This window comes from Cherax quadricarinatus, chromosome 46 (genome assembly GCF_038502225.1).
Source record: "Cherax quadricarinatus isolate ZL_2023a chromosome 46, ASM3850222v1, whole genome shotgun sequence".
Lineage (NCBI taxonomy): Eukaryota > Metazoa > Arthropoda > Malacostraca > Decapoda > Parastacidae > Cherax > Cherax quadricarinatus.
Genome location: NC_091337.1, coordinates 11,151,863 through 11,176,196, shown reverse-complemented (window position 1 = coordinate 11,176,196; position 24,334 = coordinate 11,151,863). Strand labels below are relative to the sequence as shown.

The following is a 24,334-nucleotide window of genomic DNA, read 5'->3' as shown; positions in this document are numbered from 1 at the left end:
ATTTAATCACCCTTTTTACGCTTTGCCGTCCTTGTGGAATCCAGAAAGTTTCCCTAATACAATTTAAGGTATCTTGTACCCCACCATGCATTACATTTTTATGGGCATTTAGAACAATTAAATTTGTTAGATGATGAGTTTTGGGCAGTAAGACAGTGTGTTTAGCATAATCACCCAATTCAGCATTTTGTAACCTACCTCTGCACCTAATTACATTGTTCTCTAAATACAGCCCCAGTTTCTCTATTATGGAACCTTTCACAATTTTTCTTTCCATCATCAATTTAATCTCATTTCCATAGATTTCCTCCTGTACCCTCTTTATCAGTCCCTCAGCCTGGAGTCGATGTGTTCAGTCCATCAATCTTGTAGAATGTACAGCATAGGGTTAGGTTAGGTAAGCTTCGTCAGGAAACAGGACAAATGTTTCCTGACGCGGGTCTTATTCAGATGATGACCCACCTTTGAAGCTTTTGGTTATCTGACCGAGGCCTTCCGCTGGCTTACCGGTCCACCCCTTTAAAAATTATGGTCATGTAGAACCATTTTTGTAGTGTTTACAGCATAGGGCCGTAGACGTGGCTTATATACTGTAGTCAGGTGAGGCGAAGCAGGAGGCGGGGTCATAGTGGTACCATCCACTAGCCGAAGTAGGTATTCGTCCAAAGGTTGGACAAGTTTTGAAGAAAACTTGTATTGTACTTTGTATTGGACTGATGAAGCCACTGTGTAGCGAAACGTTTTCTCAATAAAGATTCCCATATGTTGCAAATGTCTCAATCTTCAACTTGTCGGTTTTCAAAACCATTCATCACATTTCTGTCACTTGTTCACTGGAGATGTTTGCTGCCACTTGTTCACTGGAGATGTTTGCTGTCACTTGTTCACTGGAGATGTTTGCTGTCACTTGTTCACTGGAGATGTTTGCTGTCACTTATTCACTGGAGACGATTGCTGTCACTTGTTCACTGGAGATATTTTCTGTCACTTTCGCTGGAGATATTTGCTGTCACTTGTTCACTGGAGATTTTTTTCTGTCACTTGTTCACTGGAGATGTTTACTGTCACTTGTCCACCGGAGATGTTTGCTGTCACTTGTTCACTGGACATGTTTGCTGTCCCTTGTTCACTGTTTGCTGTCATTTGTTACCAGAAAATGTTCGTTACCACTTGTTACCTGGAGATGTCCGCTGTTATTTGGTGTGGCCCGGTGGTCTGGTGGCTGAAACTCCCGCTTCACACACGGAGGGCCCGGGTTCGATTCCCGGTGGGTGGAAATTCCGACACGTTTCCTTACACCTATTGTCCTGTTCACCTAGCAGCAAATAGGTACCTGGGTGTTAGTAGACTGGTGTGGGTCGCATCCTGGGGGACAAGATTAAGGACCCCAATGGAAATAAGTTAGACAGCCCGTAATGCTATGCATAGTATAAGTGGCTTTGGCATGCTGCTCTTATCTATTTTTTTGTACCTCTGTATGTGTGCTCAAATTGTTAATAAATAAAATAAATAAATAAATAAACAGTCTTCGATGACGCACTGACTTTCTTGGGTTATCCTGGGTGGCTAACCCTCCGGGGTTAAAAATCTGAACGAAATCTTATCTTATCTTATTTGGAGAAGTTCTCTGCCACTTGTTCCTTGGAGGTGTTCGCTGCCACATGTTCCCTGGAGGTGTTCGCTGCCACATGTTCCCTGGAGGTATTCGCTGCCACATGTTCCCTGGAAGTGTTCGCTGCCACAATAAATTTCAGTGGTTTTTGAAAGTTGCAATACAAAGAGCAGTCTTTAAGAGGAGAAGAAACCTATAAGTGAATTACAAGTATCCTGAAGAAGACGTGCGAAGAGTTTTTGAGGAAGTTAGTTTTTTTTTTCATTTACTTCATTTAGGCACAAGTACACATTAAGTATAATTATCATGCATAATGGAAATAAGTCAGAATGATAACAAATTCCCACTCCAGGCAGCACACTCCACCAATATTCGAAACTCTAAACTTATTCACCGTACAAAACATCCATACTTATTATTGTACCTACTACATACATAGAACACTTAACTCGGATATAAACCCTCCCCTCAAACTTCTTACCAACCTCAACAGAACACATGACCATAACACTCTTTGATGTTCCTCGTGTCCATCTCACATTATGTAAAAACTCAATTCACATAAAAGGCCCAAAAATCTGGAATTCATTACCTGTGAATATAAAAGAAACACTGTCTGTTTATCAATTCAAGACTTCTTAAAAACCACTTACTCAACCACAACTAAATAAATACTGAATAACTGAATCTCATAAATGTATAACCTGTGACCCTATCAAACTATATATATATTTTTTAATTACATTACCTAACAATACTCCATTCTCTTGCATGCACAGTAACTCATCTAATGACCATATGACCTGTTTCTGCACTACAAATCATTGATTTTACTAGACCTGATTCGATTATATTATACATTGTTATGCTACAAATTTGTACAACTTTAATGCTTCTTATTTAAAGTACTCATTTGTACTTCATGTTGTAATTTGTTTACTGTAATTTTTACCACTGAATATATCATTGCTTAGTTAATCTTAAGTTAATTTTAAGCTGCCCATAATGTTCTGCATACAAGGGGCTTTTGGCATGTACACCCAGTCACTATATTTCTTTGTACAAGTATGTATCATGTCCAGATAAAAAATAAATAAATAAAGTCACTCGGGCTTAGGAAACATTCAGGCATCTCTATTCCAAATAAAGATGCCTAACTGTTGCCTATGTGTCTTACCACCACCTACAGTAGATGGTAAGTTTATTTAGGTACTGGTACACATAAGTGCAGTTATCATACATAGTGTGTGAAAAAACACATATAATAAAGCCCTTACACAGCAGTAAAGAAATGGAATGAGTTGCCTGAAGATGTGAAGGCTAGTTCAGGAAGAGTGCTAAAAGGTTAGTAAGTTTATTTAGGCAGGTTGTTCTTCAACTCTATATATCCTTGGTTAGACCTCATTTAGATTATGCTGCACAGTTCTGGTCACTTTATTACAAAATGGATATAAATGCACTGGAAAACATATAAAGGAGGATGACAAAATGGGGTGCATAATAAATATATTAAACTAACTGTATCAAAAATCTTCCCTGTGATGATAGACTGAGGGCCCTGAATCTGCACTCTAGAAAGGCATAAAATAAGGGGGATATGTGACTGAGGTGTATAAATGAAAAACAGGAATAAATAAAGGGGATGTAAGTAGCATGCTGAAAATATCTAGCCAAGACAGGACTCGCAGCAATGGTTTTAAGTTGGAAAACTTCAGAATCAGGAAGGATATAGGAAAACACTGGTTGGGTAATAGAGTTGTGGATGAGTGGAACAAACTCCCGAGTACCGTCATAGAAGCTAAAATCTTGTGTAGTTTTAAAAATAGGTTAGATAAATACATAAAATGCCTCGGCATGATAGTGACTTTCTTTGCACTTAACAAAACAATATTGTAATTACACATTGTAAACTATGCATAGAAATAGACTCCTTATAACATGTCAGTCACACATTGTAAACACTGCAAAGAAATAACAAATTTTGAATTTGAATGAGTGGGTGGGTGTGAGCTGAACCTGACTAACTTGTGCTAGTGGGTCTGATGCCGTGCCCCTTCCTTAAGTGGATGTGACCTGACTAGGTGGGTCATTGGTTTAAGCCAGGGGGTGACATGGACCTGCCTCGCATAGGCCAATAGGCCTGCTGCAGTGTTCCTTCTTTCGTATGTTCTTGTGTTCTTATAAGTATAATTATTATACATAGTGTGAATTACCTACGATAACCCCAACAGAAATAGTCACTCAGTGACTCTTTTGGATTATCCTAGGTAATTTACACACATTACTCTATATGATAATTCATGTGACTGTATTTATGTGTACCTGTAGCTAAATAAACTTACTAACCCCAAAAAGCCAGACAAATTGACTTATTTCTGATGGGGTACGTAGCTTATTTCCATTGGGGTTCCTAATGAATAAAGCTACAGAAAGGGAAGAGTGAGACTTTGTATATACTAGTTAACATTTATTTATGTATCGTAAACTGATTTTCTCTATGTATAATGTTCGTGTAAATAACAAGAGGCAGCAGAGGAATGAGAAGCTCGTACAGACACCAGCAGAACAAGGGTCTTAAACAGACATCAAGAGGGACCAAGACCACACATAACAGGAAGAAACTGCTATTGTGTGTCTTTCAGGTATTTATGGATGAAACATTTTTAGGGGTTTGGCAAAATATTTGTTAACCATAGTATGTTACACAGTAACACTCATTTCCACAACTATTTAAAAATTATAAAGCCTTGATAAAATCATAATAATAAGAGAATGATTCTGGATTTTTTTTTTTTTACACATTACATAATTGTAACTGTAAAGCCATAGTAAGATAAGACATTCTACAATATCTAATACAGCACATTAACTATGTTTATAATAATACAGTATCGTGTTTAATGCATGTACGTGCATAAACAGAGTACACCAGAAATGAGACAGCTTATCATAACCTGTTCTTTTTATGTATTACTGCAGTCTGCTAAAGATATACGTATGGGCATGCATATTTATGGTGCCTGCTGTATACCCTCCACTATTTTCCTTAGTTCATGGAATGAACCAAGAAAAGGATCAGTTAGAAGGGTGCATATGCTGAAGAAACAGTCATTTTACTTGAAAACAAGGAAAGGAATATTTATTTGCTCAAGACATCAGAACCAATTGCAACTCCTAAAACATTTTCAATAACAGATGAAGACTGTGAGGAATTTCATGTAATTCTGCATGCAAGTGAAGAACAAGTCTGAGAAAGAGAGAATTTCAATCATATCAGCATATGGCCATGCTGGAAAGTCTATTCTGTGTGCTGTTCAGCTGAAATGTTGGATAATTAGCTAACCAATGTGTAGTACTGTAGTTTAAATATAGTTTCATCATTGCCTTTTTTGTTTAATGGGATTTCTGTGTACACTGTACGTATATCTAATGTTGCAGGTGAGGAACTATATTAACAATGTCTGAAAGAATGGATAGCTGCCTACATACCTGGGCTATTAGTCTGACCCGTCACCACAAGGTGTTTAGTCGTGATCATCCACTAATCCCAGAACATTTCTCTAAGTAAGTATCACGTACATGTTATTATGTCTGTTAATTTGTTGTTCATATATATATCTTTTTTAGTTACTTTGAAATAAGATAATCATAGTGATAGTAAGTGGAAATGTATTAGGTTCAGGTCAGTACAATGTAGCCCCCCCCTTTTCTCAGTGGATGCCCATGGGCATATTGAAGTCATAAGAGAAATTTGATAATTAACCCTTTGACTGTCGCGGCTGTATATATACGTTTGTGAGGTACCGTGTTTGACGTATATATACTCATAAATTCTAGCGGCTTCAAATCAGGCAGGAGAAAGCTAGTAGGCCCACATGTGAGAGAATGGGTCTGTGTGGTCAGTGTGCACCACATAAAAAAAATCCTGGAGCACGCAGTGCATAATGAGAAAAAAAAAACTCCGACCGTTTTTTTTAATTAAAATGCCGACTTTGTGGTCTATTTTCGTATAGTATTTGTGGTTGTATTCTCGTTTTCATGGTCTCATTTGATAGAATGGAAACTATATTATAGAAATGGAGGTGATTTTGATTAATTTTCCTATAAAAAGAACCTGGAAATGGAGCACAAAGTACAGGAAATGTTTGATTTTTGCCGATGTTCAAAAGTAAACAAATGATGTCATTGTCCAATAAATGTCCAAATAGCCATTCTAATACGCAGTCATGAATGGGTTGATGTAATTTTTACAATTATTACAGTATTGCAGTAGTCTGCATAACAGTAAATCTTCTATTTTTTGTTTGAATAAAATTTCAAAATATAAACCAAGAGTAATATCACAGGGACCTGGAGACATGACTGATGAACAAAGAAAATCTTATTTTAGAGCCAGGAATGTCTGCATTGTTCATTCTGGACCTTATTTTGAAATTGTCGTATTTTTTAATTTTCGTGAAATTGGCCAAATTGCAAATTTCTGACCATGTTATTGGGTAGTTGAAATCGGTAAATGGGCAGTTTCTTGTGCTCAATCGATAGAAAAAATAGAGTTCTGAAGAAATAGTTATGAGTTTGGTTGACTGGAATAACGGAATTAGCCGAAAATAGGGCTCAAAGTGGGCGAAATTGCCGATTTTTAAATATCGCCGAAGTCGCTAACTTCGCGAGAGCGTAATTCCGTCAGTTTTCCATCAAATTTCGTTTTTTTGGTGTCTTTACAATCGGGAAAAGATTCTCTATCATTTCATAAGAAAAAATAATTTTTTTTTTTTTCGAATATTTTGCGACACCAGGAGCAACTTCAGAATTGGGCCCTTCGACAGTCAAAGGGTTAATAAATTTAGAACTGCTGAACAAAATGTATTTCAACAAGTACAAACTACCCATAAATCGAGGCCTAGACATGGACTGAACCACAGGGGCGTTGACCCCCGGAACATCCTTCAGGTTAACTACAAGTATAACAGGGATGGCACCCCTCAATGAATTATTAAACCAGCTGGGTCATTAACTTGTTAGGGAAGAGAATAGGAATGTGAATATTCTGTAGTACAGTACATGTACTGTAACTTATTATTTTGGCATTCTGATATGTTCATTGATTGTTTCTAGCAATAATTTGTATAAAATTAAAATACCATGTAATACTGTATAGAGAATCTGTTCAGTGTTCAGTTTAACTACTCTACAAGTACTATTGTACATGGTGCTATTCAACACTAATTTGCATATTGTAAGTGCTTTTTTGGTATTTAGCCATACTTGGTTGAATTTATTTTTTTTTTTTTTGGCAATTTCAATTAATTCATCTCTATTTTATGGTAACTACTGAAAAATATGCAACAAAATGAAGGAAATTACAAGTACTATATGACAAACTTCTAACAATATATTACGGATTAAACTTGTGGACCTGTAAAAAGAAAATATATATTGTTTCCAAATAACCTACAATTAAGAGATAAAACATTAGATGATGTTTTGGTCTGTTGTGGGCCTTTGTAAAGTTGCAACTTGCTAATGGTCCCAGTCTAACTGACAACATGTCAAATTTCCTTGCCTAATTGTAGGTTATTTGTGAATACATGTATGTCCTTTGCTTGTCTGAGTTGTGTACTTGTAAATTGATGATGGGGTTCATACTGGGGGGTGTAGATCAGGAGGCAATGTCATTATCCTTTGGGAGAAAAAGTCTGTTGAGAGGATAAATGTCTGAGCAAAGATTTATTGTTTTTTTAATAATTTATTAATTTCTGCATTTATTTTTTATGAAAACTTCATTATTTTTAAGAAGAGGACACAAGTGCAACTAATCCAACATTTTATTGTGATTACGTTTTGCTCTCCAGGAGCTCTGTCAAGCCAGTTACAGTTTGACAAAGCTCCTGGAGAGTGAAACATTGCCACAATAAAATGTTGCATTAGTTGCACTTGTGTCCTTTTATTTAACATATTGTTGGTAATTCTACCAACATTAATTCATTATTTTTGTCAAGATTTATGAAAAAGTGGCATACATACTTTAATGTACAAGAATTCTTGTGTTATTACTGCTTTTCAGATTAACTTGCGACACAAATTTGCAACCAGTGCTCTCCTACTTAGTGCGTCATGTTCGCTCACCAGAAGAAAGAAGATTGATAAAGTTAAATTTAAAGCAAGCTCGTTTCAGAAAGGTAAATTTAACTGTTCTCTTTGTGTTTAAATTGAATTGCTTTAGAAAGAGGTTACTGGTGAAAGGGACATTTCAAATTTTTATTATCAATTTAATCTCTTGCCTGAAAGTGTTTACCATTATTCTTTTGGCTCAGGAATTCGTTTACAGAGATCACTCATAATTACTTGTAATACATACAGTGGAACCTCAAATTTCGAACGTATTGCTTATCGAACTCTACGAAAATCGACCGCTTTTTTTGAACCAACTTTGTCCCTATTATCGAACATGTTCCTTATTTTCAAACCGCCGGGTACCGGACCTGTCCGCCAGCTCGCTCTGTCCGCGTCTCCGCACAGGCGCCTTGAGCCAGTCTGGCTTTGTTGATGCTTGAGTGAACACTTACCTGCACTCTCATTCAAACATTTTATGATTAATTCATTGTGTTTAGTGCTTGTGGGACTGTGAAATAAGCTACCATGGGCCCAAAGAAACTTGCTAGTGGTACCCCTGTGTTAAAGAAAGTGAGAAACACCATAGATGTGAAGAAGGAAATAATACAGAAGTATGAGAGTGGTGTGAAAGTTGTTGAGCTTGCCAGGATGTATGGGAAAAACAAGTTGACCATCACTTCTATCCTGGCAAAGAAAGAACAAATCAAGGAAGCTGATGTTGCGAAAGTTGTTAATATGCTAACCAAAAAAAGACCACAGACAATTGATCAGGTTGAGTTGTTGTTGCTGGTGTGGATCAAGGATAAAGAGATGGCAGGTGATAATGTTTCAGAGACGATTATTTGTGAAAAGTTCAGTGACAAAAACCACGTCCCATTTTAGGGAAATCTTAAAGAGGCGCCATAAACAGAGGACTCTGGACAGTTATTTTGTGAGACAGGGGTCCAGTGACTCTCAAGCTGGTCCTAGTGGCATTAAAAGACAGAGAAGGGAAGTAACCCCAGAGAGGGCTTTGATACCTAAAGTCCTTATGGAGGGGGATTCCCCTTCCAAACACTAACCCCCAACTCCCTCTCTCCTCCTCCCTATCTTCCAGATGCCACCACCAATCTTCAATAAAGGTAAGAAAAAATGTTATTTTATATGTTTATTTAAATTTATTAATACATAATTGTACACTATATTTGTTGTATGTAAAACTATAATTAATCTCTATAAAATGTATTTTTTTGTGAATATTTTTGGGTTTCTGGAACAGATTAATTGTATTTTCATTATTTCTTATGGGAAATATTGCTTCGCTTTTCAAACTTTTCGAATTTAGAACTAACTCCCGGAACGGATTAAGTTCGAATTTTGAGGTTCCACTGTATTTTATTTTTGTACAAGGTATACTCAATAAGGGTACCTCATGGTTTTGCTGCCCCTCATCCCACATTGTTTCCCCACCTTTTTCTTTTAAGATAATATCTTTGTTAATGACCCCAATGGAAATAAGTCACTGTCTAACTTTTTTGGATTATCCTAGGTACTTTACACATATGCTACTATGTATGATAATCTTTGTAACTGTATTTGTGTATACCCGAATAAACTTACTTATTATTATTTTTTTATTATTATCACACCGGCCGATTCCCACCAAGGCAGGGTGGCCCGAAAAAGAAAAACTTTCACCATCATTCACTCCATCACTGTCTTGCCAGAAGGGTGCTTTACACTACAGTTTTTAAACTGCAACATTAACACCCCTCCTTCAGAGTGCAGGCACTGTACTTCCCATCTCCAGAACTCAAGTCCGGCCTGCCGGTTTCCCTGAATCCCTTCATAAATGTTACTTTGCTCACACTCCAACAGCACGTCAAGTATTAAAAACCATTTGTCTCCATTCACTCCTATCAAACACGCTCATGCATGCCTGCTGGAAGTCCAAGCCCCTCGCACACAAAACCTCCTTTACCCCCTCCCTCCAACCCTTCCTAGGCCGACCCCTACCCCGCCTTCCTTCCACTACAGACTGATACACTCTTGAAGTCATTCTGTTTCGCTCCATTCTCTCTACATGTCCGAACCACCTCAACAACCCTTCCTCAGCCCTCTGGACAACAGTTTTGGTAATCCCGCACCTCCTCCTAACTTCCAAACTACGAATTCTCTGCATTATATTCACACCACACATTGCCCTCAGACATGACATCTCCACTGCCTCCAGCCTTCTCCTCGCTGCAACATTCATCACCCACGCTTCACACCCATATAAGAGCGTTGGTAAAACTATACTCTCATACATTCCCCTCTTTGCCTCCAAGGACAAAGTTCTTTGTCTCCACAGACTCCTAAGTGCACCACTCACTCTTTTTCCCTCATCAATTCTATGATTCACCTCATCTTTCATAGACCCATCCGCTGACACGTCCACTCCCAAATATCTGAATACGTTCACCTCCTCCATACTCTCTCCCTCCAATCTGATATTCAATCTTTCATCACCTAATCTTTTTGTTATCCTCATAACCTTACTCTTTCCTGTATTCACCTTTAATTTTCTTCTTTTGCACACCCTACCAAATTCATCCACCAATCTCTGCAACTTCTCTTCAGAATCTCCCAAGAGCACAGTGTCATCAGCAAAGAGCAGCTGTGACAACTCCCACTTTGTGTGTGATTCTTTATCTTTTAACTCCACGCCTCTTGCCAAGACCCTCGCATTTACTTCTCTTACAACCCCATCTATAAATATATTAAACAACCACGGTGACATCACACATCCTTGTCTAAGGCCTACTTTTACTGGGAAAAAATTTCCCTCTTTCCTACATACTCTAACTTGAGCCTCACTATCCTCGTAAAAACTCTTCACTGCTTTCAGTAACCTACCTCCTACACCATACACTTGCAACATCTGCCACATTGCCCCCCTATCCACCCTGTCATACGCCTTTTCCAAATCCATAAATGCCACAAAGACCTCTTTAGCCTTATCTAAATACTGTTCACTTATATGTTTCACTGTAAACACCTGGTCCACACACCCCCTACCTTTCCTAAAGCCTCCTTGTTCATCTGCTATCCTATTCTCCGTCTTACTCTTAATTCTTTCAATTATAACTCTACCATACACTTTACCTGGTACACTCAACAGACTTTCTTCTTTCAACACACCGGCCGTATCCCACCGAGGCGGGGTGGCCCAAAAGGAAAAAACGAAAGTTTCTCCTTTTACATTTAGTAATATATACAGGAGAAGAGGTTACTAGCCCCTTGCTCCCGGCATTTTAGTCGCCTCTTACAACACGCATGGCTTACGGAGGAAGAATTCTGTTCCACTTCCCCATGGAGAACTCAACAGACTTATCCCCCTATAATTTTTGCACTCTCTTTTATCCCCTTTGCCTTTATACAAAGGAACTATGCATGCTCTCTGCCAATCCCTAGGTACCTTACCCTCTTCCATACATTTATTAAATAATTGCACCAACCACTCCAAAACTATATCCCCACCTGCTTTTAACATTTCTATCTTTATCCCATCAATCCCGGCTGCCTTACCCCCTTTCATTTTACCTACTGCCTCACGAACTTCCCCCACACTCACAACTGGCTCTTCCTCACTCCTACAAGATGTTATTCCTCCTTGCCCTATACACGAAATCACAGCTTCCCTATCTTCATCAACATTTAACAATTCCTCAAAATATTCCTTCCATCTTCCCAATACCTCTAACTCTCCATTTAATAACTCTCCTCTCCTATTTTTAACTGAGAAATCAATTTGTTCTCTAGGCTTTCTTAACTTGTTAATCTCACTCCAAAACTTTTTCTTATTTTCAACAAAATTTGTTGATAACATCTCACCCACTCTCTCATTTGCTCTCTTTTTACATTGCTTCACCACTCTCTTAACCTCTCTCTTTTTCTCCATATACTCTTCCCTCCTTGCATCACTTCTACTTTGTAAAAACTTCTCATATGCTAACTTTTTCTCCCTTACTACTCTCTTTACATCATCATTCCACCAATCGCTCCTCTTCCCTCCTGCACCCACTTTCCTGTAACCACAAACTTCTGCTGAACACTCTAACACTACATTTTTAAACCTACCCCATACCTCTTCGACCCCATTGCCTATGCTCTCATTAGCCCATCTATCCTCCAATAGCTGTTTATATCTTACCCTAACTGCCTCCTCTTTTAGTTTATAAACCTTCACCTCTCTCTTCCCTGATGCTTCTATTCTCCTTGTATCCCATCTACCTTTTACTCTCAGTGTAGCTACAACTAGAAAGTGATCTGATATATCTGTGGCCCCTCTATAAACATGTACATCCTGAAGTCTACTCAACAGTCTTTTATCTACCAATACATAATCCAACAAACTACTGTCATTTCGCCCTACATCATATCGTGTATACTTATTTATCCTCTTTTTCTTAAAATATGTATTACCTATAACTAAACCCCTTTCTATACAAAGTTCAATCAAAGGGCTCCCATTATCATTTACACCTGGCACCCCAAACTTACCTACCACACCCTCTCTAAAAGTTTCTCCTACTTTAGCATTCAAGTCCCCTACCACAATTACTCTCTCACTTACTTATATTTGTTTGAAATTAATCTCTAATGTATTTTCATAAAGCCAAGCTTTTTGCTTGAAATTTGGATAAATAATATAGCCCCCTCTTGTGGCTAGTTTGGGATCCAGTTTTTAGTTGAGGGCTATTGTCTTCTGCAAGCTTAACCCTTTCAGGGTTTCTGACGTACTAGTATGGCTTACACACCAGGGTTATTGACGTACTAGAATGCCTAAATTCTAGTGCCTTCAAATCTACTGATAGAAAGCTGGTAGGCCTACATATGAAAGAAGAGGTCTATGTGGTCAGTGTGCGCAGTATAAAAAAATTCCTGCAGCACACAGTGTGTAATGAGAAAAAAAATCTTTGACCGTGTTTTTGGATTAAAACAGCAACTTTGCACTGTATTTTTGTATGGTATTTATGGTTGTATTCTAGTTTTCCTGGTCTCATTTTATAGAATGGAAGACATATTACAGAAATTGCGATGATTTTGATTGGTTTCACAATGAAAAGTACATACCTTGAAATTGAGCTCAAAGTAGCAGAAATGTTCAATTTTTACCAAAGTTCAAAAGTAAACAAATCATGCCAAGCATCCAATACACATCAGCTGGTGAGTCTAATATTCTTTCACAAGTGCGCTGATATTATTTATACCATTTCTACACTAATGCAATAGTCTGCATAACAGTAAATCTTCTATTTTTTGTGAGAATAAAAATTCAAAGTGGAAAGCAAAAGAAATATAAGAGGGGCCCCGAACAGAGAACTTGTTATTTTAGTGCCAGGAATGTCTGTCTTGTTTATTCTGGACCCTATTTGGAAATTGGCGTCTTCTGAAATTTGCGTGAAATTGGCAAAATTGCCAATTTCTAACCACTTGATTGGATAATTGAAATTGGTAAATGGGCAGTTTCTTGTACTCATTCGACAGAAAAAATGGAGTTCTAGCGAAATAAATATGATTTTTGTCGACTAGTACACAGGAATTGGCCGAAAATAGGGCTCAAAGTGGGCAAAATCGCCGATACGTAAACATCGTCGAGACCACTAACTTTGCGAGAGCATAATTCCGTAAGTGTTCCATCAAATTTCATACTTTTGGTGTCATTATGATCAGGAAAAGATTCTCTATCATTTCATAAGAAAAAAATAATTTTTTTTTTTTCCGAAAATTTTTCGACCCTGAGAACGAGTTTAGGAGAGGGCCTCTCGACCCTGAAAGGGTTAAATGACATTGAATAAGCAGCACTACACCAAACACATTAGACTTCTTGATATCAGATGACATGCTGGAAAGTCTTCATTAAAAATGCATACCCAGAAAATTGTTTGCTTGAGCTAGTTTTCAAAGATGTTATGTTGTTACTGTTTTGATGCTATCTTAAAATCTGTTTAACCCTTAAATGGTCCAAACAGATTGACGTTCAAATTCATAGTGCTACAAAAGTAGATCTACTTTTTTTTACATATTTTCAAATATAACAAAAAAAATGTAGATAAAATATTTTTTACACGTTTTCAAATGTAAAACAAAAAAGAAGATCTACATTTTCTTTACATACTTTCAGATGTTGAAAAATATATGTTTGGACCATTTAAGATAAGGACATTATCCTCAGTATAGCATTTGAGACTCTAGCTGAAATATCTGAACCATCACCTAGTAAAGCAATGTAAAGCTTAGGGAATGTAAAGGAGAGCATCAAGACTAGCACATGAGCCGAAGGAAATGCTATAGAATTTTTTTTTTTTCCTCGACAAGTCTGCCATCTCCCACAGAGGCAGGGTGACCCAAAAAGAAAGAAAATCCCCCAAAAGAAAATGCTTTCATCATAATTCAACACTTTTACCTCACTCATACATAATCACTGTTTTAGCAGAGGTGCCCAGATTCAACAGTTTAGAAGCATGTATAAAGATATATAACATATCCCTCCAAACTTCTATAGTAATATGAAAATATAAAAAGTAGGTCTGTCACTGGAGGAGCTAAAAACAAGAGGAAATATGATCATTACATACAGAATACAGGACATAGACATGGTAGGCTAGGAAAGGCTCTTTACCAGAGATGCAACAAATACAAGGGAAAAAGGTTGAAAATTACACATACAGATAACTCATATGTTGATTGAGCTTCAAAATAATAGTGGAAGTAGACTATAGAAGGGCTCAAAATTACATAGGGCAGTACTCTATTATATTGGTCAAAAGCTCAAAAGTAAGACCAAGAAACTGTGTTGAAGAAATTTCCTCATTGGGCATGGGTGAGGTGAGAATCAAGAGGAGGAGGAGGATGCTAAGCTTGTGTTATACTGTTTATTCCTGTTTTTAACAGCAAGTAAGAGATGGTCAAGAAATGTCAGCATCTGAGGAGAGATTTAAAATTAAAGCAGCTGTTGTGGATGCAGTTTCAGCTGTTGACGCAGAAGTAACTGAGATTCAACAACTGAGTGAGTGTATTTCCAATTTCCTTTATCATTTATAGACTTTTCAACCCAAGTTAGTGGAGTCCTATAGTACAGTAACTAAATTCTGAAAATATGCTTAGAACAAAAACTATACTGTGTATCTGTAAGTTACAATACTACATAAGACAGTTATTTTGGTGCCAAAAAAGGATTTTGTGTTGAGAACATGTTGTACAGTTAAAAGTCATATATCTACATTCTTTATTTTTATTACATGTATATCATTTTACAGTAAATCTCCTTGAATTCATTCTTACTTCTATGTTTAGTTGTCACACTACCTAGGTAGGGAATTGCCAGTGTGATAAAAAAAAAACAGTTAACACTAGAGATCATGATCAGTTGGCCTTTGTAAACAAGAATTTTTTTTGTTGCTTATGTATTATCTTTTTCTTGGATAGGCCAGAAAAAAGAGGAGCTCCGTCAAAAAGAGGTAGAAATTAAACGCCGAACAATGCTGATGAAAGTGGTTTGGGAAGAGCGAAATAAAGAGGTCAGTCACTGTCAGCTATGGAATTCTCAGCTTTCTAGCTTAATAGAAAAAGAATCAGATAAAAAGAACTCAAAAGACAAAAGAACTGATTTGATGTTGCAGGTAAGGGTATAGAGAAAACAATTAATAATTTTTGTCCCAGTCAAATGTACATTGCATTTCAGGTTAATTTATGAAGGCCTTCTGCCTGTTTTAATTTTTTATAGGCAAAAATCTTTAAACTTCCTTATTCTTTGAAGCTAGATTTTAATTGTAATTGGTCATTCTTTTACTTTGCCTATTGAATTTTATTTAATTAAGCAAAGCACACAATTGTTTTTTAATTCAACATTTACACAGTGAGGCAGTTCATGAAATACTCTGGTTACCAAATTTAAATAAAAAAAACATTATTTCATTGGTAAAATTTATTTCAAATATCTTAAGATTCTGACTTACCGATAATTTTCCTTTACTGGATATGTTCCTTTGCCCCTCTTTTGTTTAATTAAGCCTCTGCAGTATGTCTATCAACTTGTTTTTGGCTTCTCTTTATCTTTCTTTCCACTAGTTCTCAGGGGTTTTTGTCCTACACGTAGTATCCTGCTTTTACTCAGTGTGTGTTCTTTATTTTCATCTTTTTTAAGTATATACATCTATTTTTGTACATTCATTAAATTTTTCTTTTACTACATTTTCTCCCTCTTTTAATTTTTCTTTCAGTTTCTTTAATTGCCCTTAATGGATATCTCTAATGTTATTACTACAATATACACAATTACTTGTTGGGAAAAATCCTGATACAGTATATGAGATTGGTAACCACAAAAGTCACTCTTTACAAACTATTCTAACTGCAAATATCAGAAAACTAGCTGTCCAAATTTCCTAAATAATAAATAGGGTGATTTGCACAAGTTCCTTATTCCATGCAGTGCATATTTTATTGGCCAGCATTGTGGTTTTGTTTTTGTATTTGTGTGTTTTGTATGCTTTTGTCTTGTTTGTTTGCTTTTTGTTATAGTATGTTCTTGTCAAGCCTTTACAAATAAGAAAAACTATTACAACTACTTTAATTAAGTAAACTTTGCCCTTACTTTCATTGTATGTTCTCTTATGATAATTTTCAGCTGCGAAGTAACTTGTTGGATTTAGAAAGACTTCATCATTCAGTAATCAATAACCGTTTTAACTCAGACTCCATTCATCAGCAGAAGGTATGTAAACATTTTTCAGTCAGTTTTCACTAAAGCATGGTGACCCAAAGAAGAAAAAAACACATTCTCCATTACTCTCTGCCTTGCATCTTTTTCAGCCTAGAACAGATTAGCCTGCTGAACCACAAAGTGCAAGCACTGCACTTCCCAATCTCTAAAACCTGAGTACAAATGGGCCCCAATTATGCAACAGGTTAGGTTCTGGGCTACTGCTGTAAAGTGAAACAGTCTTTTTTCACTTTCAAATGCATATAAAAGCCTGATAAAATGTTTACACTAGGCCAAAAAAAAATGCATATACAGTACATACATTACAGCCTCTCCTCACATAATGATGGAGTTTCGTTCCTAAGACCACACCGTTGAACAAATTCGTCGCTAAGTGAGGAGCATACTATAATGGTAGTAAGTTTGTGTCAGCCATCTTTGATATTGTTTTAATGTCACCTTTGCACCATTTATAACATTCCTGGTATATTTTTAAATGTTTATACACTAGTGTACTGTATATTGAAATAAACAGAAGAAATCAGCTCTAATACGTATACATTATTTAGGTATGAATACTGGTCAGAGAGCCCGTTGTAAGTCTGAGGCATTGGTAAACGAGTACGTCGCTAAGTGAGGAGAGGCTGTACTTAAAATATTTTTGTCCTTAGCTTACCGGGAGTGGTGAATATATTTATTGTAGGAAGTCTGAATGAATGAAGAATGGGTGTAATTGAGTACTGCTGCATTAACGAAATGCTGTAAAATGAAGCGCTGTAAAATGGGGGCCCTTCTGTAAATATAGCCAGTTTCCCTAAATTTCTTCATCCAGTTATTTTAGCCATATTTGAACACCATGTCAGTCCTTGAAGGCCAATTGCTTCCTCATTCCAGTCTAACATACACATTGTTTTCAAATGCCTACCTCAATATGCCTCTTTCACATCATTCTTCTAGCCTTTCTTCAAACAAACACTACACCACCTTCTTTAGAATGGATTTCCTGCACAATGGCACCATGGTTGTATTTGTCCAAAGGATTTCATGAAGTCTGTTTCTCCATAATTTTTTTCCATAACCCATCCAAAATCATCTCTGAATGATATAGCACTTTTGAGGAGGAGGAGAATCCTTTGATTGTGAAGATGTGATTTGAGGTGCTGGTGGTTTAGATAATTTTAAAAGTTGAAATATTGGTGTATCTTATGAAAGATTATATATTTTTTTTTTTTAACACTGACCATCTCCCATCGAGGCAGGGTGACCCAAAAAACAAACTCGCCATCACTCACACTACTAGTCTTGCCAGAGGCATGCAGATACGACAGTTTAGATGTCCCTCCAAAAATCAAATACAGTGGACCCCCGGTTAACAATATTTTTTCATTCCAGAAGTATGTTCAGGTGCCAGTATTGACCGAATTTGTTCCCATAAGGAATATTGTGAAGTAGATTAGTTCATTTCAGACCCCCAAACATACACGTACAAATGCACTTACATAAATACACTTACATAATTGGTCGCATTGGGAGGTGATCGTTAAGCGGGGGTCCACTGTATCTCTAACTTTCTCCTTTATTATGGTAGAAAATTGTCTCTCTCTTTAAACACGCTTGTGGAATTGAACCATTCCTAGATTTATTTATATTTTTCCATCTCATATTTGTATTATTTTTACCTTAAACTTAAATTGTTTTTTAAATATTTATTCATATGATTTTATATTGGAGTTTCATTTAAATGAGAGTTCTTTTCATTATTTTTTACCTCATAGGTATGCTTATGGGAGCAAATTAGAGTAACCCTGGATAACTGGAATCCTAGGGTGCTGCTAGATGGTATTTTAAGTGAAGTTCGGGAAAGCACTCGCAGGCTTCACTCTCAGGTTCAACTCGTTGATTTGGCAAGAGATGCACGAGAACTTAGGTAAAAAATTTTTTTTTTTTCAGCTATTGAAGAAATGACTGAGTTTACTAAGGCAATGTATGCACTTGATATAGTTTAATCTTATTATTCATATTAATTAAAGTAAAATGTGCTGTTTTTAGTTTAAATTATGTATTGTAAAGTTTAAAGGAAATTGGTATGCGGGCTTGGCCATGTTATCTGTAGAGAAAACTGCTTTTTTTACCTTTATTCTTTCATTGCATAGTTTTTTGTGATTTATATATTGCAGTATTTTATTTTGGCACTCTACTTCAAAAGTTCCTTTGTGCTCTACGTGCATTTTTATATTTGTCTAGTTTACAACTGGTTGCTATCAGCTACAGAAATTCCTGTTTTCTGCACTTTAAAGAATAAGGGAATTTTTTTTCTTTTTTATGCATAGTTGTAATTTTAAATTTGTGGGCTTATGTATTTGCAGATTTCCAGGACAATGAGCAAATAGATTCAATTCTTTCAACACAACGGCCATATCCCACCAAGGCCCAAAAGGAAAAACGAAAGTTTCTCCTTTTACATTTAGTAATATATATAGGAGAAGGGGTTACTAGCCCCTTGCTCCCGGCATTTTAGTCGCCTCTTACAACACGCATGGCTTACGGAGGAAGAATTCTGTTCCACTTCCCCATGGAGATAAGAGGAAATAAACAAGAACTAGAAAGAAAATAACAGAAAACCCAGAGGGGTATATGTATATATATGTTTGTACATGTATGTGTAGTGTGACCTAAGTGTAAGCAGAAGTAGCAAGAAGTACCTGAAATCTTGCATGTTAATGAGACAGAAAAAAGGACACCAACAATCCTACCATCATGTAAAACAATTACAGGCTTTCGTTTTACACTCTTGGCAGGACGGTAGTACCTCCCTGGGCGATTGCTGTCTACCAACCAACTACCTAGGATAGATTCAATTATCCATTGTTTTTCTAACTTGATGGCTTTCCCACATCCAAATCTCTCTTTATTTTAGGCTTTTTTTCTTATTTGCATTCTTGAAATGCTGTTCATTTATAGTGGTTTTCCACTTAGCTTCCATTCTGCTTTTTGTAACTATTATAAATTTTCTAAATTTCATTTTTCATTCATGAGTGTTAAGCAGATTAGAACTATAAATTACAAAGATCTCTGAAGCAAAATGTGTTATGTAGATTTAACTTTGTATTATTCGCAGCTACTGGTTTCACAGTATCTCAAGGAGTGTAAACATCCCCCCAGATTTGTAGGGATGATTGTAAATTGTTCTCTGTGGGGAAGTGGAACAGAATTCTTCCGTAAGCCATGATATCATAAGAGGCAACTAAAATGCTGAGAGCCAGGGACTAGTAACCCATTCTCCTGTATACATTACTAAATTTATAAAGAGAAACTCTCATTTTTATTTTTGGGTCACCCTGCTTTGGTGGGATATGGCTGGTGTATTGAAAGAAACACTGTAAATTATGCTCCATTAATTCAAAATTAGAATTTGTTGTTAAGAATGCTGCAGTTCTAGATCTCTTTAGCAGAGCCAACTTTAATAACTTTGGCTTTCTAGACTAAAGTGTGAGAGTGATGGATCATTTATTGATGAGATGAACCCAGGAGGAGTGATAGAATCTGTACGTGAATTGCTTGGCCAGATGAGTGCAGCCCATGTTAAGCTGTATGTGGAAGCACATCAGGCTGACCAGGCAGCCCTGTCTTTAACTCGTGCAATCAGCGCACTCAACAACAACATAGCTTCTGTTGCCAGGGTAAGCCCTAATTTTTTTCTTTTTAATGTGGTAAGCTTGTGTTATTTATAGGGTTCTTAAGCACTTCTTTTTTTTTTTATCTTAAACCCAGTTTGCCCAGGATTTTTTTATGAAAATCCCAGTTTATATACAGTGGTCCCTCAATCGTCCGGCCTGAAAGTCGTCCATTTCGGAAATAGTCCTGTTTTTTCGTCAAAATATTGGCTCGCAAATGGTCCGGTAACTCGCTAATAGTCCTAATAGTCCTTTGTCTTGGACGCGTACTCACACTGAGCCGCCTCGGCCTTTCTTTCCCAGCCAGTGTGCCATTGTTTACCAGTGAGTGACAGTCCCCTCGCATGCTCCTACAAAATATTTCATAATATTCCATTGATTTTAGTGCTTGCAAGTGCTAAATAAGCTACCATGGCTCCAAATAAAGCTTCTAGTGCCAGCCCTTTGGTAAAGAATGTGAGAAACACATAATTTATGAAAAAGTTTGTAGAAAAATACAAAGATGGTGGTGGTAGAGTGGAAGCAATTGTGATAGTGGTTGATGAACATAAGAAAGGAGGATCAGTGCAGCAGGCCTGTTGGCCCATGCTCGGCAGGTCCTTTACAATTCATCCCACTAACGAAACATTTTCCCAACCCAGTCCTCAATGCTACCCAGGAAATAAGCTCTGATAACTCTATCCACTCATTTGGGACTTGCAAATGAGTGGATAGAGTTATCAGAGCTTATTTCTTGGGTAGCATTGAGGACTGGGTTGGAAAAATGTTTCGTTAGTGGGATGAATTGTAAAGGACCTGCCGAGCATGGGCCAACAGACCTGCTGCAGTGATCCTCCTTTCTTAAGTTCTTATATTCTTATGTTCATCAACCACTATCACAACTGCTTCCACTCTACCACCACCAGCTTTGTATTTTTCTACAAACTTTTTCATGAATTATGTGTTTCTCACATTCTTTACCAAAGGGCTGGCACTAGAAGCTTTCTTTGGTGGTAGTGATGGTGGTAGAAGGTAGTAGTGATGGTGGTAGAAGGTAGTAGTGATGGTGGTAGAAGGTAGTAGTGATGGTGGTAGAAGGTAGTAGTGATGGTGGTAGAAGGTAGTAGTGATGGTGGTAGAAGGTAGTAGTGATGGTGGTAGAAGGTAGTAGTGATGGTGGTAGAAGGTAGTAGTGATGGTGGTAGAAGGTAGTAGTGATGGTGGTAGAAGGTAGTAGTGATGGTGGTAACAGTTGTAATAGTGGTAGAAGGTTGTAGTGATGGTGGTGGAGGGTTCCTTCTTTAGTGATTCAGCGATTTTACCAACTCCTCCAATGTTGTTGAAGTTATATAGGGCTACAAAAACCACCGCCGCCTCACCACCATTATGGACGGCTTACACTCAGTGGCCCTTATATACCCAACAACAACACAACACAACACCTCTCGTGACATACGTAATGACTTATTTTATTCATTCTAGAGTATATTCCATGTTTCTATGTTATTAATATTGTTTATTATGTCATATTAGTTGAATTGTGATAGATAAATAAGCCATAGAGTTGATATTAGTGTCATATTCTCCAACAATAAACTTGTAAAGTAAAAGGACACAAGTGCAACTAATGTGACATTTTATTGTGGCAACGTTTCGCTCTCCAGGAGCTTTATCAAGCCATTACAAACAATACATGGACACAGAGGGTATATAAAGGCTCTGAGTGAGGTGCAATACTAGTGAGGTACCATTTCGATGTTCCTAGTATTGCACCTCACTCAGAGCCTTTATATACCCTCTGTGTCCCTGTATTGTTTGTAATGGCTTGATAAAGCTCCTGGAGAGCGAAACTTTGCCACAATAAAATGTCACATTAGTTGCACTTGTGTCCTTTTACTTTACATATTGTCGGTAATTCTACCAACTTTATTACAACAATAAACTTGCCATCCCTCCCTCACAAACAAATAGTAAAAACATAACAATGGAAGAACACTGCAGGTCTACTGGCCCATACAAGGCAGGTCCTTATCAAAATGACCTCCACCCAAAGCTACCCAAGAATTTACTCCCGTACCCAATGACACAAATCAAGCTCAGCTCCTCCAACTCATATATTTGTCCAATCTCTTCTTGAAGCTACCCAAGGTCCTAGCCTCGGTCACCCTACTGGTAAGTGTGATGTTAAGTAAGAACTTTAGGAACTCTGGAACAGGCCTGCTGGCCCATACTAGGCCGGTCCTTTACAAATCCAACCCACTAACAGAACAAATGCTGCCCAAGCAATAAACTCAGGTGCAAGCCCGACTCAAATCCAACCTCTTTCACTCGTGTATTTATCCAACCTAAATTTGAAACTACCCAAGCCATAGCTTTTAGAACATTGGAAAGGAGGAACACTGCAATAGGCCTGTTGGCCCATACTAGGCCGGTCCTTCACAAATCCAACCCACTAACAGAACAAATGCTACCCAAGCAATAAGCTCAGGTGCAAGTCCGACTCAAATCCAACCCCTCTATCTCGTGTATTTATCCAACCTAAATTTAAAACTACCCAATGTTTTAGCTTTGATCACCCTACTAGGCAGACCATTCCACTCATCAACTACCCCTATTACCAATGTTCATTTATACATTTTATTAGTGCTCTAGAGTCCTTATGGAGGGGGATTCCCCTTCCAAATAACCTCTCTTCCCTCTCTCCTCCTCCCTGTCTTCCCTTCATCAACAACAGCCTTCAATAAAGCTAACTGTCATGTTGAATGTTCATTCTTTTGCGCATGTAAATCTATCTTTTAGGTAAAAAAAAAAAATTGTTGTTGATACTTCTGGGTGTCTGGAACGAATTAATTGGATTTACATTATTTCTTATGGGAAAAATTGATTCGAAAATCGTCCATTTCGATAATAGTCCCACTTCCAGGAACGGATTATGGACGATTATTGAGGGACCACTGTATCTATATAATTTTTTTTTTTTTTTTTTTTTTAACAAGTCGGCCGTCTCCCACCGAAGCAGGGTGACCCAAAAAGAAAGAAAATCCCCAAAAAGAAAATACTTTCATCATCATTCAACACTTTCACTTCACTCACACATAATCACTGTTTTTGCAGAGGTGCTCAGAACACAACAGTTTAGAAGCATATACGTATAAAGATACACAACATATCCCTCCAAACTGCTAATATCCCGAACTCCCCCTTTAGAGTGCAGGCATTGTACTTCCCATTTCCAGGACTTGAGTCGGCTATACAAAAATAACCGGTTTCTCTGAATCCCTTCACTAAATATTACCCTGCTCACACTCCAACAGATCGTCAGGTCCCAAATACCATTCATCTCCATTCACTCCTATCGAACATGCTCATGCACGCCTGCTGGAAGTCCAAGCCCCTCACCCACAAAACCTCCCTTACCCCTTCCTTTCCAACCTTTTCGAGGACGACCCCTACCATGCCTTCCTTCCCCTACAGATTTATATGCTCTCCATGTCATTCTACTTTGATCCATTCTCTCTAAATGACCAAACCACCTCAACAACCCCTCTTCAGCCCTCTGACTAATACTTTTATTAACTTCACACCTGCTCTTAATTTCTACACTCTGAATTTTCTGCATAATATTCACACCACACATTGCCCTTAGACAGGACATCTCCACTGCCTCCAACCACCTCCTCGCTGCAGCATTTACAACCCAAGCTTTACACCCATATAAGTGTTGGTGCTACTATATTTTCATACATTTCCTTCTTTGCCTCCATAGATAATGTTTTTTTTTCTCCACATATACCTCAATGCACCATTCACCTTTTTTCCTTCATCAATTCTATGATTAACTTCATCTTTCATAAGTCCATCCGCTGACACGTCAACTCCCAAATATCTGAAAACATTCACCTCTTCCATACTCCTCCTCCCCAATTTGATATCCAATTTTTCTTTATCTAAATCATTTGATACCCTCATCACCTTGTTCATTTTCAACTTTCTACCTTTACACACTCTCTCAAACTCATCCACTAACCTTTGCAATTTTTCTTTAGAATCTCCCATAAGCACAGTATCATCAGCAAAAAGTAACTGTGTCAATTCCCATTTTGTATTTGATTCCCCATAATTTAATCCCACCCCTCTCCCAAGCACCCTAGCATTTACTTCCTTTACCACCCCATCTATAAATATATTAAACAACCATGGTAACATTACACATCCTGTCTAAGGCCT

General features: G+C 37.4%; 1 protein-coding gene across 6 annotated transcripts in view; it reads left to right on the top strand.

The window, feature by feature from the left end:
• Positions 1-1,141: 1,141 nt before the first annotated feature.
• LOC128696691 (uncharacterized) overlaps positions 1,142-24,334 on the top strand; it is a 58,645-nt gene continuing 35,452 nt past the window's right edge. The window contains exons 1-9 of one of the 6 annotated variants that reach the window (XM_070094511.1): positions 1,142-1,267; positions 4,137-4,254; positions 5,051-5,176; positions 7,677-7,791; positions 14,645-14,759; positions 15,179-15,372; positions 16,380-16,466; positions 18,230-18,381; positions 19,936-20,134. In XM_070094511.1, coding sequence (XP_069950612.1) covers positions 5,070-5,176; positions 7,677-7,791; positions 14,645-14,759; positions 15,179-15,372; positions 16,380-16,466; positions 18,230-18,381; positions 19,936-20,134 — 969 coding nt within the window. In that variant the 5' untranslated portion in view covers positions 1,142-1,267; positions 4,137-4,254; positions 5,051-5,069. Of the gene's footprint in view, positions 1,268-1,310; positions 1,330-1,675; positions 1,860-4,136; positions 4,255-5,050; positions 5,177-7,676; positions 7,792-14,644; positions 14,760-15,178; positions 15,373-16,379; positions 16,467-18,229; positions 18,382-19,935; positions 20,135-24,334 lie in introns of those variants that run through there. The other 5 variants (XM_070094512.1, XM_070094515.1, XM_070094510.1 and 2 more) reach the window with 5 other exon arrangements.